General features: G+C 54.9%; 2 protein-coding genes across 2 annotated transcripts in view; both read right to left on the bottom strand.

Moving 5' to 3' along the window:
- Positions 1–336: 336 nt before the first annotated feature.
- Positions 337–13,795, bottom strand: PWP2 (PWP2 small subunit processome component). Its single transcript, XM_020883595.2, has 21 exons — positions 13,719–13,795; positions 12,345–12,457; positions 11,327–11,421; positions 10,966–11,065; positions 10,192–10,335; positions 9,205–9,340; positions 8,804–9,030; positions 8,453–8,596; positions 7,375–7,445; positions 6,920–7,056; positions 6,452–6,600; positions 6,158–6,305; positions 5,747–5,897; positions 4,978–5,158; positions 3,945–4,092; positions 3,308–3,416; positions 2,772–2,837; positions 2,070–2,288; positions 1,775–1,925; positions 1,558–1,632; positions 337–1,408 (listed from the first exon to the last, which is right to left on the bottom strand). Exons 1-21 carry the CDS (start codon positions 13,734–13,736, stop codon positions 1,231–1,233), a joined length of 2,760 nt encoding a protein of 919 aa, XP_020739254.2. The 5' UTR covers positions 13,737–13,795; the 3' UTR covers positions 337–1,230.
- Positions 13,796–15,055: 1,260 nt separating this feature from the next.
- TRAPPC10 (trafficking protein particle complex subunit 10) overlaps positions 15,056–27,512 on the bottom strand; it is a 74,552-nt gene continuing 62,095 nt past the window's right edge. Inside the window, exons 18-23 of the mRNA XM_020883575.2 lie at positions 26,105–26,205; positions 24,504–24,630; positions 23,348–23,518; positions 20,995–21,172; positions 18,569–18,763; positions 15,056–18,257 (exon numbers count right to left, since the gene is read on the bottom strand). Coding sequence (XP_020739234.2) covers positions 18,019–18,257; positions 18,569–18,763; positions 20,995–21,172; positions 23,348–23,518; positions 24,504–24,630; positions 26,105–26,205 — 1,011 coding nt within the window. The 3' untranslated portion in view covers positions 15,056–18,018. The remainder of the gene's footprint in view (positions 18,258–18,568; positions 18,764–20,994; positions 21,173–23,347; positions 23,519–24,503; positions 24,631–26,104; positions 26,206–27,512) is intronic.

The raw sequence follows: 27,512 nt of genomic DNA, 5'->3' as shown, positions 1-27,512 counted from the left end.
TGTATAGCCGCCTGTAAGGGAAAGTCAAATTAACACCGGAATTTTGTTTCAGGAGTGATGTTTAGGGGAGCCTCTAGACGAAGGTCAAGGTTACATTACTCGGTCCTCTTTTTATTATTAGTGGGGGAGCCTGATGCCTAGATGGGGGTGGGAAGACAGACCCTACACAGCTCTTCACCACCTGCTGCTGTAGCGGCTTTTGACAAGATTCAGAGTGATTGTGTCTGAATCTTGGTGGGTGACAACCACCAGCAGGGAGAGGGGAGAAAATGGTCTGGCCGAATTCTTTTCAGGACCACGGGGATAGCTTACAGATGAGTTATCTGTGTCTGAACATACATAACCATCCATGTATTTATTTTATAGCTTAAGACCCAATCATGGAAGAGGATCTGATATATTTACAAAAGAAATGACTCCTCTGGAGGTAGCACACACGTTTCACAAGCACATAGAGCACAGCAAGGTGACACACGGTCCCACCCGACATGCAAGAACCTGCCTGCTTCTCTTCCCAGTAACAGTCCAGTGACTCCTGGCCACACCTCTGGAGACCTGCAGGCTGGGGCCTGTGTCCTGACCCTGGAGGCTGTCACTGCTGAGAGACCAGGCGCCTGGCTGTGGTCTGGACTGCCCTCATGGTGACCCTTCCTGAGGAGCCTTGCGGGATGGAGTCCTCCTTGGAGCTGGCAAGCAGGTCCGACAAGTCTCCCTGGGAAGCCCTTCCAGGCCATCTCCAACCTCAGAGTCCAGCGGATGCTCCCTGCCCCAACCCTGTGCAGAGAGATGGGGCTGGTGGGCAGGCTACCTGCCCAGCTCACCTGTTCGCTGGCATGGAGGTGCCAGCACAACAGTCATACCCAGGATACGTTACAAACACTTCAAATTCAGAGATCAGCGTTAATACATAAGAAATACATGTCTTTTTCATCCCTAAAATTATCAAAACTTTATATTAAAAATATAAAAATCCTCATACAAAGTTTGCATCTACACACGTTGGCCCATCAGCCTCTCTGCAAGGTGTTTTCAACAGCAGACGCTCCCGGGTCCTGAGTGCTGAGCCGTGCCCGCCGGGAACCCGTCAGCTAGAGTGCCGACCCCATGGCGGTGTTTGGTGCCTGCCGCGGAGCAAGCCCCGGTGCTGGGGCTCCGGCTCTCTGGGTGGCTGCCCCCGCGGTGGCGGTCCCTCCTCACCCAGCATCCCAACCAGAGCCGTGGGGTGTGGCCCTAGGCCAGTGGCCCATCCACGTGCCCAGGCCCTCCCCCGAGCAGATGCAGACTGTCGTCGTCATCCTCGGACGCGTCTGCCTCCTCCTCGCTGCCCGGCGGCTCTGACGGCCGCTTCAGGCCCCGCTGCTTCGAGACGGCCAGCGCGTACTGCAGGTTGTAGCGGTTCCAGTCACAGCTGTGAGGACACATGGGACTCATATGTCAGTGAGACCGATTCGGGGGCCCTTTGTGCCCAGGTCTGACAACATGGGGAGCAGCCCTGGCTGGACCAGCCGTCAACAGTGAAAGCCCCCCTGCCCCCGCCCCCCAGGAGACATCACATACAGTTTGGAGACATCGTCCAAGTGGCGCTGGATGCTCTTCTGAAGGAACTGGACCGCCGGCAGCAGCGTCCCCACTCTGGAAAGAGAAGATCCTCAGTGCGGGCCGCTGCCCAAGGCCCCTGGGACTCGCTCCACGCTGTCCCCGGGTAAAGGCTGCCATCCACACCCCAACCAGCGGACCCAGTGACCAGACTCCACGGTGAGCAGGCAGGGTGTACCTGGACTTCAGCTTCTGTCCGTGCACCATGAGCAGTTTCTGAGTCCATATGAGGTAGAACTCTAGATGGCGAGATACTTCAAAGGATGAAGCTAAAAATTCCAGCACCTTCTCCACGTACAAGTCGGGCAGGGAGGAGCTTATGACCTCGACTGTGAGGGAAGGACAGCTGCACTCAGACTGCGAAGACCCCGTCAGGAGAGACGCTCTCACAGCTCGTGGCCTCTGCACATGCAGAACCGGCCGGCACGTGTGAACGCAGGCCCCCCCCCCCCGCTCCTCCAGCCCAGGCTCACTCTCGTCCCAGGGCACCGCCTCCAGGGTCTCCTGCAGCAGCTTCCTCTCATTGAGCCGGAAGGCCAGGAGGATGGCCCTGGTGAAGTCCCGCTGGCGCAGTGCCGCCCGTATCCGCGCAGGGGTGACGCTGGTATCTAGCTCGAATGGGTCAAAGAGCATCTGGGCGTCCAGGGAGTAAATGAGGAGCCCCTCGGTGGTAGTGGCCGCCCAGCAGCGCCCTGGAACAATAAGCAGACTTGAGAAAGGCTTCCTGAACATTTATTTCCACTTTCCCCCTTTTTTTTGAAGAACAGGTCCTGAACACATCTGGGACCCCGAGTGCAAGTGTGGAGGGAGCCTGGGGATGCTGGCCCCTCAGGAAGGGGTGCCTGGGCCTCTGTTATGGCCTCTGCGAACCCCAGCCCCTGAGACCCTGTCCTGTTCCGCCCCTGCTAGACAGCAGGCGCGGGGAGGGGTGGCGGGCAGGGGGCGAGGCCCGAGAGGGACACCACCTTGGGGGGCGGGGGAGCCGCCTGCCTCTGTGCCCCCACACAAGGCATGTCTGCAGCCACAGCTACCCTCCAGCAAGGACACAGATGACATCTGACCCCAGGGGGACTACGGTGCCCAGAGCCAGCCCCAGGAGCAGGGTGACAGGCCCAGAAGCCCTTCGGGACCAAGCCCACCTCTCCCACCCTGATGACCCGATGCCCAGGGCTCACCGGTGGGGGAGAAGCGGAGTGAAGTCACCCTGATCTCAGGTTTGAAGTGCCGGGAGCTCATGTCACCTGGGAACAGAGATCCCTCTACTGACAGTGCTGCACATGCCTCACCACCCCCCACAAAGGGAGGCCCACACTGACAGCCTCGGGTACTGCTTCACAGGCTGCCGACGGCCTCCACAGGCAAGCCCTCAGTGTGGACGCTCCTGTGGGCTCGGGCCCAGCCTAGAGCAGCCCCCCTGCTCCTAGGGAAAGCCCCGGCCAGCCCAGGGCTGCCAGGCAGGTGGTTTCGGGCCCCGCACTCCTGACACAAGGCTTCCTCTCTGGCCACCTGGGGGCAGGCACTAGGAGCAAGGCACAAGGCTGGGCACCAGCCAGACGTCCAGCTGCTCACAGGGGCACCCAGGCCAGGCTCCTGGACGTCAATCACTATAGGCTCGACAAGAGAGCAACGCGGCTGTCAGCCAGGAGAGCAGCCGGGGAGAGAATGGCCCGCCATGGCTTGACTGCGGGACATGAGAGAACCCCCTGCTCACCTTTCTTCACGCCCGGCAGTGGGATGGCGACCCCGCCCTCCTCCGCAGCGTCTTGGTCAATGAGGGCCAGGTTGCCGAACTCCGTCATTTTCCTTCGGTTCAAAAATTCCTGAAGGGTGAAACCCAGACGTCCCACTGTGGGAGGTGGGGAGGGTGCACTCATGTGCCCTACCTTCCCCTGCGCCACCAACACGGGGCCCAGTCCTGCCTGGAACCCACACGGGACACAGGGAGCCCGAGACAAGACAGCCCGGGGCCCATAGTCAGGCCTGTGGAAGGCAGGTTCTCGTAACTCAATGTCTGAACAGAGGGTGCACACGAGCCTGCAAGGGAGCTGCACGTGGGGAGCCTCTGCCACCACCGGCCTCGGCCTGTCCTGGGGACATGATGAGGACACCCCAGCCCCGACACCTCGGAGGGGTGGGCTGCGGCCGCACGGAGAAGCCCCTCACCCGGCACAAGGGCCAGGACGCATGAACCCAGGCAAGCACACCTTTCTGGAGGGTCCCCAGGTTGCCTGTGGGGCCAGGGTGTGAGGAGACCTCCAGGTGAAGCCGGACATCTCTGGGAACCACGGAGCCGGGGGATCCCACCCGGGGATCCCCGGGGCCCTGCAGCACCCCCGGAGCTCACTCACCTCCATGGCGTCCAGAGACAGGTTGCAGGAGATCTCGAACTTCTTCCTGAGAATCTGCTCCCTGACGTGATAGATGCACACGAACTTGGACATCCCTCCCGCCAGGATGCTCTGGCCGTCCGCGGAGTAGCACAGAGTGGTGAAGGCCCTGGGCAGAGGACGTGCAGGCTTAGTCACTACCCAGAGGGCAAATGGCCCCCACCCCCTCCAGGGCTCCTGCCCAAACCCTGCGGCCCCGTCACCCGGCTCCCTGCGGGCAGCATGACCCCTGGAGGAGGTCAAGGACCGAGGGGCTGCGTCAGGGCACTTCCACCTCAAGTCAGCACGGAGACGGGTCAGTCCGGCCACCACCCCCAAAGCGGCTACATAGAGGACCAGAGCTCAGGCCTGCACTGCCCTGGCTGGCTCCCAGGACTTGACATGGCAACCTGGGGTTTGGCCAAGAATTCTTAGATATGACATAAAGAGCTCCAGTGACCAAAAAAAAACAAACAAGTGGGCCTTCGTCACAATTAAAATTGTTTGTGCTTCACATTAATGTCCCCGAGAGAAAGTGGAGAGAAGCCACAGGGGGAGGAGGTATCTGCAGATTGTGTATTTGATGAGGCCTCGTATCTTGAGTCTGCAGACAGCCCACACACGGGGATGGCCCATCAGCTGACAAGCAGCTGCCCAGAAAGACCAGTGCGCGGAGGACACCAAGCCCCAGGCATGGCTACCCCGCCCCGCCCACCCCTCAGCGCAACTGCGACTGTAAAACACAGTGTAGAGCTCTGCTCATGATGTGGGGAGACCCGAAGCCCCTGCCCCGAGTGGGTGTGAATGGTGCAGGCTCATTGAAAAATGGCCTGCTGGGCAGTAGACTGCCAGGGATGCACCCCTGAACCTGATAACAGGACCCACAAACACTCATCCTCAGGGTGTGAGAACATGGACACCTGTCAACCCACATGGACCCCAGGACAACCTGCTCCCTCTGGGGTCCCAGCCAGGGAGCCCCCAGGCTCTGGGACACGCTCCACCGGGCACTCACTTCCCCTTGGCTGAGTGCTTGGCAGTGATCTTGTCCAGCTCCTTCCTGCCCGTCTTGAGGTCGTGCCTGCCCTCGATGGAGCCCGTCTGCACTGCATTCTCGGGGTCCCAGAAGGTGATCTGTGAGTTCAGTGTGGCCACGGCCAGCTCGGCACCGTCAGGGCGAAAGGTCACGGCCAGAGCTAAGAGGAGATGTGTAATCAGAGCCAGGGAAAACCCTGGGCTCCAGCCCTTGGGCCACTCTGCCCTGCGCTTAGCCTGGCACCCTGAGGGTCTGAGGGCTGCAGGACCCACATAAGCATGACCGAGCCAGGCAGCGTGGTGACGGAGTCCGGGCAGGAGGCGCCACGTGGAGGCCACGGGCAGGCTAGAAACAGACTAGCTGGAGGCAGGCTCAGTACAGGGGCCCCGAGAAGATGCAGGACCCAACGGCTCAAGCCTGAATGAGAGCCGTGTGGGGTAGCAGGAAGCCTAGACCACCGCAGACTGAGGGCCCCGGGGCCGACGACTGGGTTCTGTGAAGGCTGGGCACGGGCACGCAGTGGGGTCAGGCCTCGCTCCTGGGAATGGGAGGGAAGCCAGCTACAGTAGGGCCCGCGCTCGCTCGCTCACTCTGCTGGGGTGCCTGATGCCAAGCCACACGACTGGGCTGCCAACCGTGACAGCCCACAAAACTCTGGGTCCGCCAGTCCTGACAGCCCATGCGCTCGGGACCCTGGGTTTATCCAAGTACATGACTGAAACTGGGCCTTCCCCTGGGTGCCACTCACCGTCAGAGGTGAGGGCCAGCGTCTCTGTGGTCCTCCAGCTGTCCGCCATGTCCCACAGACGCACCGTCCTGTCCCAGGAGGCGCTGGCCAGGACCGACTTCATGGGGTTAAAACACAGTCCACTGATGGGCCCCTCGTGGCCGGACAAAACCTGTGGCCAATCAGAAGAGAGCTCTGAGGACCTGAGACCCTCGGGGGCCTTCCACCCTGGGGCCAGACTCGCCTGCTGGATGCTGGTGTGCAGAGGCCGCAGCCCTTGGGCTGGGGTTGAGGGAACCCCACCTTGGTAGGGCCAGGGAATGCATGTAAACAGTGCCACCTGTGCCGGATGTGACCCCTGTCCCCCACCCGTCTCGCGTCAGCAAGGCCCCCTCCCCACACCCTGGCCCCTCCCAGACTTGTGGCCCTTACATCAAGGAGCCGGCCCGTCTGCATGGACCAGATGAAGACCTCGAAAGAGTCCTGTGCCCCAGCAGAGACGATCTCCCCGCTTGAGTCCACAGCCACGCAGGAGAACTGGGTGGGGCGCGGGGATGTGAAGGTGCGGAAGTTCCGGTACCTGTGGGAGGACAGGCCAGTTGGGACAGTTCCGGGGCCACATGCCCTCATCCATGTCTTCCTGACAAGCTCCGACCCCTTGACCTTACTCTCACAGCCCAGAGCTCAGGGGGACTCTACAGAGCCAAGGTCCCCAAAGGAAGTCACCTGTGAAGATCAAAGGCGCGCACAGTCCCGTCCATGGAGGAGGTCACGATGACGTAGCCAGTGGTGGTGAAGGCCACGCCGGTGACTCCACTTGAGTGCTCCGTGAAAGTGACAAAGCAGAAGCCACTGAGGGTGTTCCACACCTTGACCTGTGCAGGGAGGCCACGGCTCAGGACAGCCCACGTGGGTGCCCCGGTGAGTGAGGACTGGGGGATGCAGGGGGCCTCCTGCGTCAGAGCAGCTGCTGGCAGCACAGACCCAAGCCATGTACAGAAAATTAAGTCAGGAAGGGAAACAGATGCTGTAAGGCTCTTGGTTCTGACCCCGGAGAGCCTGTGAATGGCTTCTCAGGAGCGCGGGTGGGGCCCTGCTATTGGGGCCAGGCCATCAGTGCGGCGCCCCCTCAGCCGGTCAGCAGAACAGACACAGGAGGGGGACCCCCACCCAGACGGGATGCAGCCAGCGCACCTTGCCATCGTCCCCGCCAGTCACGATGTACTGCCCGTCGGGGGAGTAGGCCAGGGACACCATGCTGTTGAAGTGGCCCTGCTGCTTGAGCACGTAGGACTCGCTCTGCCACTCCCACACCAGCAGCTGGCCCAGGCCTGCGGGGCGCACAAGACCACTCGTGACCCCCGTTTCCCATCTGGGCCTGGACACGGGGACCCAGAGCCAGCCTCCCACGTCGCCTCCAGAGGCTGGGGCCACAGGCTAAGAGTTCCAGGCGGCAACGGGACTCAGGACTCAGAGAAACCTCTGTTCTCAAGGTTTCATCGGCTGCTTCTTCACAGTGAGCCAGCGGCCTGCCAGCCTGGCCCCGGAGCCTCAGGAGTGGGTGGGGCAGGGCAGGGCAGGAGAGGCAGCTCCTGCCTCTCCCGGGGAGGAGGAGCTCCACTCGGGACTGCACACACCCAGGCACCAACCTGAGCACCCGAAGGCGATCCAGTCCCCAGAGCTGTTGATGGCGACGGACGCAACCCTCTGATCCGAGATGCTGGGAAGACACAAGGGACCCAGTCAACACAGCGAGGCCTCCGTCCCACCCCAGGGTGGCTGCTCGAGCCAGGACGGGGCCAGGTCTCCTGGCTGGCGGCACCCACCTCCTCCCCAGCCGGGTACTGTGTTTACTTCACTCAGAACAACAGAAAACTCGAAGCTTCTGTACCCTATGTTCAAACACTCGAAGCTTTGTGGCTTCGTGAAACCAACACTTCAGTTTCCTCCACATTCCAAAGATACAGGAGGGAAAATGAAAACAAGATAAGAACGACATGACCCACACACACCTCCCCGTGACTCAGGGTGGGAGCGGCACGTCTGAGATGGAGGGTGGCACAGCACCCCAAACCCCTCCAACCCAGGATGGAGGGGGAGATGGGTGTTCTGGGAAGCCAACCAAGCAGCTGGTCAGGCCTCCCGGTCCTTCCATAGCCCTCGGTCCTGGCAGGCGTGGTGTGGCTTCCACCCACCCTGCCCACCTGGCAGACGGAGAGCACATGTGTACACACGACTGCACACACAAGTATATGACTGCATACACAGGTACATGACTATACACACATGTGTACACAATAGCACACACAGGTACACGATCGCATACACACACAGGTAGATGACCGCACACACACGTGTATACAACTGCACACACAGGTACACGACCGCATATACACACAGGTACATGACCACACACAGGTACACAACTGCACACACACAGGTACACGGCCACACACACACGTGTACACAACTGCACACACACACAGGTACACGACCACACACACACAGGTAGACGACCGCACACACACGTGTACACAACTGCACACACACACACAGGTACATGACTGCACACGCACAGGTACACGATCGCATATACACACAGGTACATGACCACACACACATAGGTACACAACCACACACACACACGTACACAACTGCACAGACACACAGGTAGACGACCGCACACACACGTGTACACAACTGCGCACACACAGCAGAGGCGCTGACCTCAGAGAGTGGATGAGGTTGAACTCTGGGAGCTCATGAAGGTGGAAGATTCCAGAAGCAAAACCAGTGACCAAGAGGTGGACCTTCTTGTGATATGCAGCAGCCGTCAGATTGTTAAAATCTCCTTCTTTGTTGAAAAAGTACCTAAACAGATAGGGACACAGAACTGTGGGAGAAGGACCAGAGAGCCTGGCTGGTCCCACACCCTCACCCCAGCCTCCGCCCCGGACCCCCAGGGCAGGCAGAGACCCCAGCTCCCCGCGGCAGGCAGAGGACAGCAGGCGGAGGTTGGTGCTGCGCTGCAGTGCCCCCGGTCCTCACCCCCCGCCCCGGTGCAGGACGGGCACCTACTTGGCCAGCCGCGAGTACTTCACTTTCCCCTGCTGCTCCTCCGCGGCCGGTGTGGCCTTCCCGCGGACGGTGGTCTCCCTTTCCTCCTCCTCCTCCTCCTCCCCCTCCCCCTCCTCCCTCTGCAGCAGATCTGCCTTCCAGCCTGTGGGGGCCTTCAGCCTCAGGTCCTCAGGAAGGGTGTCGCATTGCCACACGCACAGGGCGCCGTCCTGGCTGAGCGTGTACAGCTGCAGAGGAAGACGTGTGAGCCTGGGTGGGTTCCCCAGCCTCCAGCCCACACCCACCCGGGCCACGGGGACAAGAACGTGGCCCCGTGCTGCCGAAGCCTGTCTGACTGCCATGGCCCCCCACGTCCAAGGGGAGGGCCCAGCACCCCACTCAAGGCTGCGATGGGGACGTACGTCCAGGCTGCTGGCCTCGAAGAAGCAGGCCACGATGGCATCCTTGTGTCCCCCCAGCGCGTAGTAGATGAGATTGTCCCAGCGCTCAGCCCCAAACACCCATGTGGACATGTCTCTGCTCCCGACTGCAAAGCACCTGGGGGACAGGGGGTCACAGCTCGGCCTGGGTTCGCGGGTGTTCACCTTCCACAGTGTCCCCAGGGCACAGGGGCAACACCCGAGGTCAGCCTGGGTCTGCATCTGCCCTGGGCTGGGTCCACCTGTGCTTCTCCCAGGGCCAGGAGCCTCACTGCACCTGTGTTGCTGCCCCTCATTGCAAAAGTCTCTCGTGGGGATGGCCCAGGGGAGCCCAAGGACCGACCACTGAGCCCAATGGAGGGTTGCCTGGGGGACCCTGTGCCTCCCATCTCCCTGACCCCAGTCGGAACCAACTGTGCTCTTGGCAGGAGGAGAGCCAGAAGTGGGCCCAGGCCATACAGAACGGCACGACCTCTCGGCTGTGGCAGCCCACAGTGAGCCTGAGGCTGTGTTCCTGCACTGCGGCCCAGAGAACATGGGAATAGTTGGCCTGGCCTACAAAGTGGCAGCCACCTCCAGCAGTGTCCCCCGTTCCCTCCCCGTCACCAAACACAGGGCAGCAGACACAGCCCCTGAGACACCTTTGGGGACAGCTTGGGGAGAGCACTGCCCGGGCAGCCAGACTACGAGATGCTGCCAGCGCTCCCACCGCCCACGGCTGCTCTGGAAGCTGGGCACGCTGGCTCAGGCAGTCCTCACTCTGGGTCATGCTTCGCTCTGCTCTCCAGTGACCAGGGCCAGGCAGAGCTGACTCAGACTCAAGAGCCAGGCCTGCATCCAACCCACCCGTGAGGCTTGTGAGAGGCCATGTGAAAGAGAGCCGGGGACGTGACAAGTCACCCCACGTGATGAGACACTGTTCACAGGTACCCCCTCAGGCCCCACCTGTGTCCAGCACCCCTGCCTCACCGGGAGTCGTCTGTCCAGTCAATGCATGTGGTCTCGTCATACGGCCCAAAGTAGGTTTTGTCCAGGACGAATGCGTTGAATTCCCGCTTCCTCCCAGGGGCGTGGTACATCTGAGCAAGGTTGCCTTTCGTGACGACGAATTTCCTGCCGTGGAAACGGGTATCGTCAACACCCGACACCAGGGCAGGTCCTGAGCGCAGTTCAGAGATCTGGAGACGGCATGTCTCCTGCCCCGAAGCCAGCTTCCCACGGGAGGCAAACCTGGGGCCCTAACCCTCACCCTGCCTCTCACCGGCCCCGAGTCCCCTCTGCTCTGAGTGGACACTCGGGGAAGAAGTGGACAGACTCTAGGTCACACCACACTTCTGCCCTGGAGCAGACGCCCCTTCAGGCCCTCCCACCAGCCTCGGAGGTGGGCGCCAAGGTCAGGACAAACTCGGACGGCCCCAGGCCAGGACGCCCTCTACTGGGTTTCAGGGTGTGGACACGGAGCTGGGGCTCACAGCCGACCACTGGAGCGCCTCCTCCCCAACACAGCCAGGTTGGCCCAGGTGTGAGCAGCCCGAGATCGAGCCCCCTTTCCTGCAGTCCAGGAACAGGCCAGGTCTGGCCACATCGTCCTCATGGTGGACGTCGGGGCCGGGGGCCAGTGCCACCCAACACCATGGCTCCTTCACAGCTCAGGGGCCGCCTGCGGCTCGGATGGTGGGCCATCCGAGCCCAGCACATGAGTAATGCAGCTCCACGGCTCCCAGCCCGCCCGCAGACGCGCACCTGCCATCGGGGGAGAAGGAGACGCTGTGCACAGCACCCTTGAAGTGGAAGTGGTGCAGCACAGACCGGCAGACCAGGCTGAGCAGCAGCGCATCGCCCCCTGAGGGAAGGGAGAGCAGAGTGAGGCTCCGCACCCGGCATGCAGCACCAGGCCTTGAAGGCGGGCCCTGGGCCCTGCGGTGTGGGCAGCACACCGCCAGGGAGGATGCCCCACATGCCTAACCCAAGACCCACCCAGGCCCAGACACAGAGGCCGCTGAGGCAGTGCAGGGACTGTGTGGGCCTCGACCCCCAAGGGTCTCAGTGGTGGCCTCTAGTCATCTGGACACCCCCACACCTGCCCCCCAGTCAAGGCAGTTACCTTCGTCAACAATGATGGCCAAGCGGCCGTCTGGGGACAGCCCCACACACTTGATGTTGTAGCGAGTGGCCAGGGGTAGGGTGCTGGACTTGTTGCTGGGAGACAAAAACCAGAGCTGAGCCACTATGCTTGTGACATCGGGCAAGGGACAGGGGGCGGGGGCAGGCCAGCCTGGACCAGCGGCCCTCACCCCTGCACAGAACACATAAAAAGCTTAAAATAGGTTTTGAACATGTCAGTTCTGCTTCTAGGGCCTCCCAAAATGACTGTATGTAAACAGTCAGGAAACTGGAAACGACCGAGCTGCCCAGTAGGAGGGTAAGCTCAGGGACAGCACGCCCAGTAAGGCCTTCTGCAGGAAAGTAAAAATGTGGAGTCGTGGAAAACTAAGTAAAGATAAATAATCACTGGATCACACTCTAATTCTGTCCTTTATCGTATCACTTTCCAGTTCTTCTTTAGCAGCCATGAGGCCTTGACCTTGGAGTGCACCTGCCACATGTCACTTAAACAGCTGACACCAGCAATGACTTGCGAGGAACTGGCCCTGCACTTCAGGAAACAACTCACAAGCAAGTACTATGGCCCCATTTTATAGATGCAAAAACTGAGCGCTGCAGAGATCCAGGCAGCCTCTGCAACAGGAGGGTCTCACCCAGGCCACACACATCTGAGAAGATAGGAACAGAGTCACGTGCGTGCTCAGTGGAGACAGAGTGAACCTAAGCGTGATGGCCAGGCAGCAGTCCAGGGCTGGTCCCATGCCCAGGCATCCTCTACCAGATATTTCAGCCAAGTGGTGCAACCTCAATACACAGGGCCCAGTGGAGAGGTTAGAAGGGAGAAACCAGGATCCCTACAGCCAGTCCCACTGCTGAACCATCGGCACTATGTGAATCCGCAGGCCCCTCTTGGGCTGTCTTAAGTAAAAGGTGTGCTTTAGACAGGTGAGGAAAACGTTGTTTTTACCTGCAAACCACAAGGATCACTATCGCTAAGATCATTTTAGCATACTTACTTTTTCAAGTCAAACACAGTAACTCTGTTTCCCACAGGGCTGATAACTGAATTCCCATCACAGGTAAAATTTAAGTTTCCACACCGATAGACTGTCCCCAGCAAATTTGAAAACTGAAAAGAAAACAAAACTGTCTTTATTATGTAAAGAAAATACAACTCTTGGAAACGATGAAGCGAGACTTCTGGTCAAGGAGTTGGTGCAGACTCTCCAGGCTCCCTCATTATTCCCGGGGTCCCTCCAGCCACCCCTCTCCTCCCAGGACAGTTCCTGGGCACCTCTCAATCCGGCCCTGAGCAAGAAAGAATACATAAGCCCAGTCCCCAGGGTCTCTGAGCTTCCACTGGCGTGGACAAAGGGCAGGGTCAGCGCAGGGAAGCCTCCAGATAGGAGGTGTCTGCTGGAGGGCGGGGAGGACAGGACCTGTGCTGCAGGAAGAGAACTGCTGACGGAACAGCCTTCCAATTCCATGTGGGGTTCAAGGCTTCCTGAACAGCTGGCAGAAAGCTTCCTAGCCTGCTGGCAGCCCATCCATTCAATCATTCATTCAACCATCAACCACCTGCAGGTCCCACGCCCTGTGTGTGGGCCACTGAGACAGGAGGAATCTCCAAGGAGCATCTGGAGCTGCAGGCTGGCAAGGCCCTGGGTACTCCAGGAGGCGACGGGGCCTGAAGAGCTGGGGATGGAAGGCACCCCGAGAGGAGCTGGGTGGGGGAGGTTGGAGTCACAGTGGGGGAGCATTCTGAGCAGGAAAACCAGATTGGGTAGGGGCAGCGTGTGTGTGAGGTGGACCTGAGGAAGTTCCCCCTGAGGCTAGGGCCAGGCCAAGCCTGGGACGTGAGGAGCTGGGACCTGACAGAGAGAGAAAGGCTGGAAACGACAAACCTGCGGAGGAACAGCCTTCAGGGCAGTGGCAGCAGCGGGCAGGGCCACGCAAGCGCTCACGGCTCCAGACACACAGGTGGCCCGCTGTGCCAAGGGGCCCGAGACGCGGGGAAGATACAGAAGCGTGTCCGGTGAGCTCGGCACCCGGCTCCTGCCCTCTGCCCCCGCGTCCTCCCCACAGCGCGAGCTGCGGAGCCTGGGAACCAGGACTTCCGTCCGGGCTGGCTTCCGCTGCCCCGCTCGGATCTCGGAGTGACCCTCCCTCAGCGCTCCGCTCTTTTCGTCTGCGCGCGCCGCTCCGTCCCAGTCCGGGGCTCTGCGGCCCCAGGCCGGGCCTCTCTCAGGCTGCCGGGTGAGGAGCAGGTCGGTGGTGCCTGACCCAGTCAACCCAGGCCCAGCTCCCTGGCCCCGAGGGAGCAGTCTCGAGGAGTGACTCTATCCGGACCCCGAGTTAAGAACCCCTCACCACCCCTGGCCCGCGCTCACCCTGTATGCGAACTTCATCCCGGCTGCCACACGTGTGTTGCTTGCAGTCTCTGTGCCCCGCCCCTCGGCCCGCAGCAAGCACTTCCGGGATGGGAGCGCGGTCGCACGCCACAGCGCCCCCTCGAGGCCTGGAGGAGCGGCGCCGCCCGAGCTTGGGTCCCAGCCAGCCGGCCCCGCCCCAAGGGTGGCTTCCTGGCTGCAGGTCCAGCCCCGGAGGTGAAGCCCCACCCACCGACCCCGCCCCCAAGCGCGGGTTCTTTGCAGCCAGCAGGATCCCAAGGCGGAGTCCCAGCCCGGGGCTCCGCACCCCGCAGGTCAGGCTCGGGTCCTCTTCGGCTTGGGGTGGGTTGCCCGGCTGCTTTGACAAACCATTCCAGCACCATGGAGGGCGAGATCCGATCCGATCGTCCGATCCTACGCTTATTTGTTTAAAAGCTCTAGGTCATTAAGGAGGGGCCAAAGCAGCAAGACTAAGTAAATGGAAAACGTTTTCCGAAGAAAAGAAATTGTATTAGTGAAGGCTCCAAATATGACAGAGGCAGTTACCTTGTCAGACTGTTGTTCAGAGGATAAGTCGTGTCCAAATGTGACTCAATGGACTGTAGCCCACTAGACTCCTCTGTCCTCCACCATCTCCCAAAAATTGTTCAAATTCATGTCAACTGAGTTGGTGATGCTATCTAACCGTCTCTTCCTCCGCCACCCCTTCTCCTGCCCTCAACCTTTCCCAGCATCAGGGTCTTTTCCATGAGTCAGCTCTTCGCCAAAGGAGGCCAAAACACTGGAGCTTCAGCTTCAGCATCAGTCCTTCCAATGAATATTCAGGGTTGTTTTCCTTAAGGATTGACTGCATTGATGTCCTTGCCGTCTAAGAAGTCAAACTGTAGGATGGCAAATATGTCTACAAAAAACCTCAAAAACGCTCTAGACCCAGATGTCTTACTTCTAGTGTGCTATTGGGCAGTGAGGGGCTTCCCTGGTGGCTCAGCAGTAAAGACTCTACCTGCCACTGCAGGAGACACAGCTTCCATCCCTGAGTCGGGAAGATCTCCTAGAGGAGGAAATGGTAACCTGCCCCAGTATTCCTGCCTGAAAAATCCCATAGACAGAGGGGCCTGTCAGGTTATCCAGTCCACGGGGTCGCAAGAGTCAGAAACGACCTAGCAACCAAACAACAACTGGGCAGTAAGTTGTGAGAAAGGACCCTTAATGCTATCCCAAAATAATTAATGTTTAGTAGTCAGGAACAAGGATTAGGGAAAGAAGACAAGAATATTCTTTTTTACATACTCAATTTTCATATGCCACAGGATAAGAATGAAGTCCAAAACAGCAGGTTTCTTCTTAAAATGTGTATTTTCAGAATTATAATGCTTACATTTTAAACAGTCGTAGTACAATGGCTTTAGTCTAACAATATATTACAGAATAATGTGAAAAATGACTTTCATAGTAAACTATGAAAATGGAGTTAATACCTGCAGTATCAAAGTCACCAACTTGTCACCTTTTCCAGCCGCTGAACGCCAGCAAACCATCTTGACCACACTCTCAGGTCTTACAGCCTGGTGCACAGGGTGAATACATTTAGAGAAAGGGGCATTTTCATGAAAAATCAAATTTTAAAATCACATAGGATTTATTTTAAAGATTACAGTTGACAATAAAACATTTAGATCAGGTTAGTTTGTTGTTTTATAAAAAGTAGTACAAGTTTTCATTTCATATACACACCTGGAGTGTTTAACTTCATTTTGTAACTCAGTTTTATTTTAAACACTACAGAACTGACTAGAAGCCTGTGTGTCTTTTCTCTGCCAACTCTGGGATACCCAGCCCCATCACCTAAGACCAGTATGAGAACCCAGCCCACGAGAGGCTGAGCTGATGATGGAGTTGCAGGTAGAAATCATTTTCAGATTAAATACAAGAATTTTCACATTAAAACAAGAGTTATAATTTTTCCAGTCATAGGAGACCCTATGAAATTCACCAAAATTATAACTTATTTTCTTTTCCACTTGCTAATATTTACATCTTCCACAGATATCTGTAAAATGGCTGCATACTGTTTCTTAGGATGCACATTCGATACCTGGCTTTACATTTTTACCTACAAAACCAGCTTGTCTCAAACACATAAACCTTATTTTAAACACAACAAAAATTCAGTTACAGCCTTTTAGACTAAAATAAAAAGTTTTAGGTGACATTCTTCATTTATGTTAAAAAACTAACAACAGAGGTACCCATGTAACTTAGACTGCAAAAGATCTTCCGGGTAATCAACAAGGAGAAATATAAACCTGTGATAAATTTCCTGTCATTCAATTTTCAGACGTAAGAAACCACCATGAATATTTATTTTGTACTTCCACTTCATTTTTTCCCTTCTGAATATGTATGTAATTAGAGAATTTCATAGTGGAATCAGAACCCAGCACAAAAGTCAACTGGGTATCGGGAAGCACAGACCCACATCCCCCTCCGGAAGGTCATACATGGAGGAGGTGCCGTCCTGGACTCTTGAGGCTCACCATGCAGATGGGTGAGAGGCTTTTCCGACACAATAAAATCTCAAAGATCTCTTCATTCACTGGGCTTGGCGGATCTGTAGGATAATCATCGATTTTTACAATAAAACAAACTCATGTTAGAAACTGTAAACTACCATTGGATTCTGAACTTCTAATTTGCTTAGTTTATTAGCTTTAAACTGCACATAAGGAAGGTAAATTTCTGAAAAATTTAATTAAATGTACCGGTATTTATCTTCTTTGTACATTTCTGCAGTTTCTGTAAATGAAAACAAGGGGAGCAAGGATCACCACCTTCATTTGTTAAACAAGCCGGAAGACCACGTACTAAAGAGACTGTGATGCTCTGTTCTCTGTTCATTTTGCCCTGTGCCTTCCAGCCCCCAGGCCACCAGGAGGTGATAGCCAGGGACAGTGGTGGCTGCAGAAGCCTCCTTTAGGCTCACACCTTTGAGGTTATTCATGAGGTCCCACCCTCTGCTGGACTGACTACACTCATTGCATTAATCTGGTCAGGTTCAATTCCAAGCACACTTTCCCAATGAATTAAGAGTTCTCTATTTCATATGTACAAAAATACATCGCTTTGGAGAGCTGGAAAAGGTTTAATACATACAACACTTATTTACAAGCTGTGACTTTCACACCAATAAAAACAAACACACATTTATTTTGTCCTTGATTTTTGGTGCAACTTATACATAAACATCAGTTAGTATGTATTTTTAAAAATAATAAATCAACCATATGTACAATTAAATGTACAACCTAAAGCAGATTAACCCATTTGTATGGTATGACTGCCACGTAGTAGGCAGTAGAGTAATAGTCCAAGACTCTTGCCCTCATACAACCAGACTAGAAATACGCTGAGAAGACCCCTCTAATTGTCATTTAACTGGAACCTCTTAATTTCTGAGACTTAAGGTGCAAAAGAAAAATACTGATTATACAGTAACAATTACATGTAAAGACTTGAAAGGTGAGAGAAAAACACAACATATTAACCCCCACATATAAAATGATAATTAAAATAAATATATATTTAATTCCAAGTGCCTATGATACCTAATCCACATGGGGGGAAAGGGGAGAAAGGGTTACAGAAATGTTTATTCCTAAATTATTTCAGTGCCGAGTTGTTTCTTATGCCCTGGTCTAGTCTTTAAGTACCTTTAAAATGGCTCCAGCTGTTGGATGCTCCAGGCCCTCCCAGTCTAACGTCCCAAGGCACAGAAGGGGTTTTATTCCCTCCTCACCCCAACCCCCTGCCTAGAAAGGGAGTTATTCTAGGAAAGCACAACCAGATGATCTGGGGTAAAAGGCTGTGCTTTCCTCCTGAGGAGACATACAAGCCCACCTGGTCCAGAAACTGAGCAGCCAGAAAGGCATACGTGTCACTGACAAGTCCACAGGGCCTGTGTGTGTCCATCTGAAAGACACCTGGGCTTCAGGTGAGGAACTGGCAGATGACAGGCTGCTCAGGCGAGTGGGCTCTAGAAAGCTCTTCAGGGAGCAGGGACGAGGAGGGAGGGGGCAGGGCTCTGGGCAAACCTGGAGGACATCACGGGGCAGGGGTGAGAAAGTCAGCGGCCTCTGACACCCTGGGTGACAGGAAACCGCCAGCTGAGCACGGGGACTTCTCTGACGCTCCCAGGACCAGGCAGAGTCACACAAGGCAGATAGAGCAAGAAGGCCGCCATCGAGTCAGGGTCCTTCCGGCGCACTCACACCCGGCCCGGGGACTGTGTGAGCCCTGTGCGTCATGTGACGCTGACTTCAAGAACGTGGTCGTCTTTGCTGGGGATGACCAGGACCTGCGTGCCGGCGCTCGAGTTGAAGGCCTGGCCGGGGGGCAGTGCTCGGAGCCGGGGCATGGGCAGGCCTTTGTGCTCGCTGCTGGCAGCTGAGTGCACACTGCCCCTGCTCTTGACACTGCCGCTGTCCAGCTGGTCGTCCACGTGCTTGTCCACCGACAGGCTGTCATTTTCTATCCAGCTGTCTGCAAAACAAACAGTAAGTGAGACAGAGGCTGCTCTGCAGCGGCCTCTCCCCACCCCGGGGAGCTACCCGCCTCCCAAGCTGCCCTTCAGGGCACAAGGATGTCAAAAGCCACCACGCCTTTGGTGAGATCCCAGCACACGGGTCCCGGGTGGGTCACCCTCAGGAGCAGGGGCCCAGGACGAGTGACCCTGACCAAGTATTTGGCATTAGAGCACCCGGGTTGCGAGTGTGGGGCTGCTGAACAGCATGCAGCTGCCACACATCCTGCACCGAGGGCATGCTGCGTCCGTTACCAAACAGGGTCCCTACCTGCATCCAGCTGTGAGGACTGCGCAGAGTGGTGGGGGAGGTACTTGAATAGCCTGACGTCGGGGAGCGGCAGGTAGCCCGCAAAGAGCGGCATCACCTCCATGTGGACACGGTGCGTGGCCTGAGCCGTCACGGGCATGGAGATGACTCCAGAGCTCTTCCCGCACACTGCCCAGTTGCTGCTGTTGTCTACAACTGAAACAAAGAGGGAAAGCAGCGTGTTTACCCAGAAAGGGCCTCCAGGTTTCACACCAAAGGAAGAGGCAGTCAGTCCACGCTCCAGAGTGAAGTCCAGAAGTGGGGGTCTGTCCCATAGCTTGGTGCCCTGGAGCTGCATCTCAAAGAACACCTCTGAGAAAGGAAGGTACAGGCTGGCTACACGGGGGAAGATGGCTTCTTTCTCCTCACATTCGTGAGTAAGCAGAGTCAATGCTGCCTTGATATCCCCTTGAAAGTGCAGTGTAACCTCCCACCAGCACTGTAGAGGCAGCATCAGGAGTGAGGATGGGGTTGGGCGCTGGCTCCTCCGTCACACATGGTACTGACCAGCACATCTGATCCCAGCGCTGCCGCTCGCTTCAGCCCCCAATGGTTGGGGAAGAAAAGGTACATGTGAAGCACAGAGCTACTCTTCGGGAACCACAGGGAGGCTGCACATACGGCAGGCGCTGCTAGGGTCGCTGCGAGACCGTGACTGATGTAACTCAGTGCAAGTCAAACGCTGGACGAGCAGCCACCCACGGGCACGTAGGGCAGGACCCTCATCAGCTCAGCAAAGGCCGACGAGGAAGGAGGGGCAGCAGGGCGAGCTTCCTGCCGCTGAGGCCGCGGGAGCTTTGAGGACGTGCAGAGGCCAAAGCGGCATCCGGGAGGGACACACTGGAGCAGCGGCTCTTGGAGCTGGTCCTCAGGGCACCCATGAGGGCACGTGTCCCGTCCTCACTGTGCTGGCATGCCCTCTGGTGGGAAACCCACAGGCCTGAGTGTTAGCCGGGGTCCCACTGGCACTCGGAGCACCACTACAAACTCAAGGGGAAAAAACTGCTGCTTCCAGTAAGGATGTTCTTCACGCACCAGTCAAAATCTAATTCATTCAACCATTTCGTACACATCTTTTTTTTAACATTAACCCTGTGATGATCACACACTCACAAGAAGTTGCAAAACAGTAGTGAGAGGTCCGTGCACCCACCACCCCGCCTCCTGTGCCAGGGGACACAGGCCCAGGCCCAGCACAGGTCACTGGGCACTTGGCTGGCAGCCCTCGGCAGCGAGCTTCTCAGTCTCAGGAATTTGGCAGAGGCCTTCTTAAAAATCAACAGCACAAGCCTGGTGCATGGAAGAGGCTGCCCGTGGTACAGTTCGAAACTGACCGAAACTCAGCATCCTGCGAAATGTGCATTTGCCACTGTGAGCGTGGGAGTGTCCCAACTCAGAGTGCCGTGATGAGCCCAGAACCAGTGTGAACGCGCGACTGTCAACAGCAAGAAGGGCCGACGTGCAGTGGATCCACACAACTCAGCAATCATGTTTCACAAACGCCCGGGGTGTGAGGGGAGGAACGGTGCCCAGCTGAGAGCCTTTCCACATGCAGGACGGGGGGAAAGCACCAGGTGAGCTGCTCACACATCTCAGAGTCCAGCCGCAGCTGGCCTGTGAGAAACCGGCCCGTGGCAAGCGTCAGCGGAAGCTCAGAGGAGTGGCCCAGTCCTCTGAAGGCTGTAACAAGAGTCCTCCTTTACCAACTACGAATCTACGCGGGACAGGAGGCTCCCATGGCCTCCACCAGACTGAACGCAGCACATGGGAAAAACTCAGGCACCTTCCGGGAGGCAGACACCGGAGAGATGTGAAGACAGCAAAACATCGTTCTTCTTGCTGTGTTTATTGTTTTGGAAAAAAGTTATTTCTCAGGAGTACTATCATGTAATGGCTCTCCTAATATCTTAAAGAAAGTAAATGAAGACTTGCCTCCCTAACCATTTTTAGAGCATAAAGGGCCTGACACCAAAACCTGAGAATCCTACAGCAGCAGCCCAGGCCCGCGAGGAGGAGGGCTGTAGAGGGGCGTCTGGGAGGCGGGGCGGGGCAGAGGGGTGAAAGGAGGCTGGAGGGACAGGGCGGGAGATGAGCACAGGACACCCGGCCTGCTGAGCGAGGGGGGCCTGACTCACGGGCAGAGGACAGAGCAGCTCCAGGCACCGCTGCGCGCTCAGCCCCGAGCCCACAGCTGCTCCAACACCTCTCAGGGGAACAGCTCTGCAGGAACCAGGTTCCACACCCTGGGAGCCCAGGGCCACATCGTACACTGGGACATTCAAACGTGCTCTTTCAATTCTAGAATTTCTCCCTTCAGATGAGGAGCACTGCACGTGGTGAACAACAGGGCCGAACACAAGTCAAGGGAAAGAAGCCTCCGGACCCACCTTCATACATCAACTTTGTTGAAAAATACTCGTCAGATTCCGTCAGGGCTTCATCCTTATCCACCTCTAGGAGGTCCGAGAGCCGCGTGATGGACACGTCCAGGGAGCAGAGTGAGCCCGTCCTACAGTGCTCCATGCCCGGAGGCGGGGATATCTCCGCTCTCACGTTGTACAAGGTCTGGCCCAGAAAGGAGAGAGGGCAAAGAGACAGTCAACAATCTGAACGACGGCTCTCTGAGGCCGTCACGGTGCTGCCTGCAGACTTGAAATTTCAAGAATGGACCAGAGGAGCAGCTGTGCATTCGCTCCCTCTGACTGACTGAGTCCCTGTGGAGACCTGTCCTCAGGAAGTCCCACCCCAAGAGCCTTAAAATCTTCCTAATGTGAACATGGTCAAGCCTCTCAGGAGGAGAGAGGCTGGCCCGGTGACTCTGCACAGGCCTGTCACCAGGTCCCGGACCAGCGTGGTGCTTCATGAGCCTCTTCTCCCCACCAAAACACACTAACGTATCTGCCAGGGCTACTGTAAAGCAGGTTCCAGACCTGCCACGTCTCCCTGGACACTTCAGATGTGTCACTAAAAGACACAACGCCATTATCACAACCAGCAAAATGAACAGAGTTCCTTGGAACTACCCCATATTAAGTCCATCCTGAACCTTCTCCACGATGTTCCCTTCTCTGTGACCTTCCTACCTGACAGTCACACCTGCTCACACTTGCCCACCACCCAGGACAAAGGCCCCAAACCTGCACACGGGACGAGGGCCTGCCCTCCACGTGCTGGCAGTCCCACTGCCACGGGAGAGAACGGCCACACCAGCGGGGCGGAGGGAAGAGGCCCGGCCTGGGAAGCCCATGGCTGGAGCCCAGCCGTAACAAAGGATGGGGTACTAACACACTCTCCAAAATGAACGGGCACATCATGTCACGTGAAAACAGTCACTCTCGAGAAGATCACATTGAATGTGACTGTCCTTGCACAGGCGAGGCTCAGGCACCCTGCTCTAGAGAGGGGTAGCTCAGGGCTGAGAAGAGGAGGAAGGGGGCGTGTGAATGGGCACAGACTTTCTTCTCGGAAGAATGAATACGATCGTGGTGCTGGTGGCCCAGCTCTTTCAAGATACTAACTTCAGTGAAGCAAACACCCCAAATGGTGAACTTCATGGTGAAAGTGAAAGTGCTAGTCGCTCAGTCGGGTCTGACCCTTTGTGACTCCATGGACTGTAGCCTGCCAGGCTTCTCCATCTACAGTATGGCCCAGGCAAGAACACTAGAGTGGGTTGCCATTTCCTTCTCCAGAGGGTCTTCCTGACCCAGGGATCAAACCCAGGTCTCCCACATTGCAGGCAAGACTGTTTACCATCTGTACCACCAGGGAACTTCATGGTACAGAAATGAAACTTTAAAAAAAGAAAATAATAATTCTGTATTTCTGATTCTCAGAACACCAGTTTTGAAGAGAGCAATCCACCAGGTATTTTTCTCTGGCTTTTTTACTAAGTTTGTACAGTTCTAAGGGAAAATTTTTCCTATGCTCAATTTGAAAAGGAAGCAAAAAAGGCGAAAAAGTACCAGTGGAATCTGCTAACGAGTTCATCGTCACTGGCAGTAAGCAAACCACATTAAGTTTCTGCAGACTCTTCACCATGTGAATAATCTAATGTTCAACAGCTATCACCACATCAAAGGGGCATCTGCTTGTCCAACAAAATGATGAACTACGCTAGGGGCTATGTTTAATTCTAAGGCCAATATGGAACACTCAAGAAAACAGGTGGGTTTAGATAGTCTTTTGGTCAGAAGGAGGTATTAAAAAAACTGCTAATATCAAGAGCTATACGCACAAACACCTCCTCAAATAAAGTGTTGCTTGACAATCTCCATCATTAAGAGAAGAAAACACCACAAAGTTGTGTATCCACATTCTGGTTACCTAACGCCAAACCCAATCATCTCACTAAACAAACATCACGCGATGGCCCTGACTCACCTAACTCCAGGCTGCTTTTAGCTCCACACCTAATGTGCAGGTTAAAGAAAACCTGCTTTCTTTTAAAAAACTAAGGGAGACAACAGGGAGGAGAGGCTGGAGTCCTTTCTCTGGAGATGGTCACGCCCTGCGGGGGTCATGCAGGAGGGCCCCAAGGGCAGACAAGCCACCTGAGAGGACCAGGGCTCTAACCACAGCTGGCTACTGCCTCCATGCCCTGAATGCTAGCTCTTTTTCATGACAGGTTGCTTCATTATATTGGAAGAGTTTGTCTGTTTGATTTTTAGAAGGTAAAGAATATGACATCACCTTCCATGCTTCCACCCCAGAACCCCACCAAAAAAATTAGGCAATACATACAAAAAAATTTTCCACTTGAAATTCGTAGGTATAGGGCTTTAAGGAGATAGACAGCTGTTCTTCGGAAGCTGGGGAGAATCCGATGGAGAAGCAGCAGTGCAGAGACGGGGGAGGCTCCTGTGTCCACTTCAGCTCCCAGACAAAGAACACGGCCTGCCTGCTGTGGATGCACTGCAAGAGAGTCAGCTGTCACTGTGTGCACGCACACATGCACACGCAGATACACACACTCCGCAGACGCTCAGGGCAAGCATGTGTGTGCCCCCACCAGGCCAGGGGGAGGGAGCAGGGAGGCTGTCCCCAGGCACACCTGGTGTGCTGCCGCAGCCCCGCCTCCCAGCACCTCCCGAGGCCCTGCCCGCAGACTGTCCGGAACTGGTCAAAGGGTTTGACTTCTTATGATTCCATAAGCTCCACAGCACAGGGGTAAAGAATATCTCTTGGTACACAGTATCCCATATGTTTCCAAAGTGGGAAACGTCATCAAACAATTACAGGGACACCTTTACACCATGACAATCGCTATGATCTACCACTAAGTGAAGTGGGGAAAAGAACTGACGCCACCTCTGGCATCAAGTCCATATCTGTAAGTGTGGACAGACTCAGGAAGCACTGAAGTGGGCCAAATGTGGGGAAAGCCCTTTGAAAATGCTAGACATCAGGTAAGAAAACCTTTGATCTTCTAAACACTCAGCGCTGACTGTCTAAAAACATACACAACAAATGAACAGAAAGGCGGGGCCAGGATTCAGCCAGGCAGCATGAACACGAACATGACTCCTTTACGAAGCTACCCTGACACCCAAGAGCCCGTCACTGGGCAAGGCAGCCTGTGATTGTGGGCAGGACGCAGCAGCCACTGTTGCTGGGTGATGGCGTCCATGCATCACCATGAGACTCAAGGAAGAGCTTAGAGTAAATCTGTGCGTGGAGTCTGACAAGAGGAAGATTTAATTTTGCTAAAAACACAATATGTTTCCTCCTCTGTGAGCTGTGCCCCTTGGCCCACAGAGAACCCTGAGCGTGCGTGTCAGGGTGCTCCTCCTGGGCGTGCGCGTCCCACTACCACCTGCGTGGCCCCTCCCTGCACATGGTCAGCTCCATCAATGACAGCACACTCTTATTCTCGCTCTGCATTCTGCTGAGAGCTTACCTGTTCAGATTCCGTGTTTAGCGGTATTAGTTGCAGGTCAGTACTATCATGGGTGTCTACAAGATGACTATCTGACAGTTGAAAGTCAAGTTCTGACAAATTCTGGACACATACTTGAACGTATTTCCTAAAGAAGAAAGAAAGATTCTGATGTTTGAGAACTTTATTTTTTTTTCTGCCTTTTTTCCCTTTAATTTATTTATTTTAATCGGAGGCTGATTACTTTACAATACTGTAGTGGTTTTGCCATACATTGACATGAATCAGCCTGAGAACTTTATCAAATGCACTTTACCTGTGTTAAGACGACACGGGCACTTTCCTGGTGGTCCAGTGGTTAAGACTCTACCTTCTAATGCTGGGGCGGGGGGTGGGGTGGGGAAGGCTACGATCCCACACGCCTTATGCCAAAAAACCAAAGCATAAAACAGAAGCATAACTGTAACAAACTCAACTAGGTAAGTAGAGCTAACTCGAATTTGTTACACATAAGAGAAATATTGAAAAATCAGTCTCAAACGCCAACAACTCAGATTCTCTGTAGAGTCATTGGTGTTTTTAACCATTAATATCTACAGTATTGTTGAATCATTAATATCTGTAGAACTGTTGGTGTTTTTTTGTTTTTTCCTAATTAGCTTTTGGCCGCACTGGGTCTTCAGTGCTTTGTTCAGGCTTTCTCGAGTTGTGGAGAGCAGGGGCCGCTCTCTCCAGCTGCGGTGCACAGGCTTCTCTTGTCGCAGAGCACGGGCTTTAGGGCACGTGCGCTCAGCAGTTGTGGTTCCCTGGCTCCAGGGCACGGGCTCAGTGGTGGAGGCGCACAGGCTGAGTTGCTTCGTGGCATGTGGGATCTTCCCAGACCACGATGAAGCCTGTGTCCCCTACACTGGCACCACCTGCAAAGTCCACTGCTGGTATTTCCAAGCACCAGACACCACGTCTCCCGATGCCCAGACAGACGAAGTGCGGAACGACACCCGCAGACTTCCTTGTTCAGACACTGAATCTGAACGCGGTCAAGCCTCCAAAGCGGCGCCTCTTAACCGGGGGCAATGTCTGGAGACATCTGTGGTTCTCACACTGGGGGTGGGGAGGGTGAGGAGTGCCCCTGGCAAAAAGTGGGGGAGCCAGGGGTGCTGCCAAACACCCACCACGTGGGGTTACCTAAGGGAGCATCGGAAGAGCTGAAGTTGAAAAGCCCACCTCTGAGGTAAGAGATGGCAGCTGCCAGGGAACTAGTTGCACAAACCCATGAGGATGTGATCAGTGGAATCCAGGATGGCAGCTGACCCAGGTCTGTCGATGGGCCAGTGTCTTGAAAACAGGGAAGGAGGGATAAAAAGGGATCTCAGAAACAGAGGGGACTTTGTCTGGATCCCACATCCTACAAACCAGCTGTACAAACTCACTCCTGAGACAGCTGGGGAAACCTGAATAGGGCCTGGGCACTTAGGATCCAGGGAATGACTGTGAATTTGACAGGTGGACTGCAGCATTATGGCTGTGATAAAACATGGTCAGTGTCACCAAAGTCAAGCTCTGAGCAACAGGGCCTGTGTGTGGGGGAGACTGGGAAAGGAGCAGGGCCCGCCGTCCTTTACCGTGTCCCAGCTGACAGCAGGGAGTGCGTGGTCTTGAAGGGCACGCTGAATGTGAGCGCGATGACGGTGGAGTAGATGGACCATGGGCAATCGATGGACACCTGAGGAGAAACACGGAACAGGTCTCCAGACCACTTGTCACAGGGACAGCCACTGCCACCCCTAGCCATCCAGATCTGTGGTGGCTGCCAATTTCCTAGACGTTTAATGCATTTACCATTCCTTATTCAGAAAGAAAAACTCCACTGAACATACCACAAAGGAAGGAGAGAAAAGTGAGTCACTGGCAGTTTCAATGGCTCCCAAGCAGACACCACAGCTGAAAGTGCAGATACCACCCCCCCAAACGTACACACACTATTCTCACATACACGTGGCCACAACACTAAATGCGTTAACATGCAGGAGGTTATGACAAAGTGCTTTTAGTCACATATGTGCAGATGTTAATCAATCATTGACTATTATAAAATTAAACGAATTATCCGAACTCTTAATCCACTTGACACTAACCACATAACTGAAAACCAATCAATCTGAGGACATCGTGGAGACCAAGATACTAACTTTCTTAAGGGCAGAAACCAGGTCTCAAAGTTCTATTTATTTCCCTCATGGAACAAATGCATATACTGAGTAAAGAGCGTGCACATATTGATATACATAAGTCGTGTCTCTACTTTCTGAACTCTGTATCAGGTAAGGAGGGAAGAAATTCCAAGGACTGAAAATTAAAACATTATTCTTCAGGTGCTGCCCTGTCTGATATTTGATGCCATAATCCTTTTGAAATGACTGCATTTATTAGCCTTTTATCTTACTGCTTTTGTGCATATACTTCTTTTTGCACAAGTAACAAAAAACAAAAATAAGTAACAAAAAAAATTCAGCCCTTTTTCTCAATCCCTTCTCCATACCTCATGCAGCCACCAACCTATTCTCAATCTATGAGCTTGTTACATTTTTATTTTCGATTCCACATATGTTAGATCACATACTGTATATCTTTGACTTATCTCACTCAGCAGAATGCCCTAGATCCATCCTCCACCCATGCTGTCACAAATGGTGAGACTTCATTCTTCTTTATGGCTGAACAATATTCTTGTGTGTGTGTTCATCTTTAATTCATTCATTGGTGGGCACTTTAGTTTGCTTCCATATCTTGGCTACTATTAGCAATGCTGCAATGAATATGGGGGTATAGATATCTTTTTGAGTTAGTGTTTCTGTTGTCTTCAGAAAAATGCCAAGGAGTAGAATTGCGAGACTGTATGGCAGGTCGATTTTTAATTTTTTGAGGAAATTCCATACTGTTTTCTACAGTGGCTGCACCACTTTACATCCCCCACCAATAATACAGGAGGGGTATCTTTCCGCCAACACTTGCTATCTGCTGTCTTCCTGA

This window comes from Odocoileus virginianus, chromosome 4 (genome assembly GCF_023699985.2).
Source record: "Odocoileus virginianus isolate 20LAN1187 ecotype Illinois chromosome 4, Ovbor_1.2, whole genome shotgun sequence".
NCBI lineage: Eukaryota > Metazoa > Chordata > Mammalia > Artiodactyla > Cervidae > Odocoileus > Odocoileus virginianus.
Note: the sequence above shows the minus strand (reverse complement) of the source record. Positions and strands in the feature narration are given on the sequence as shown.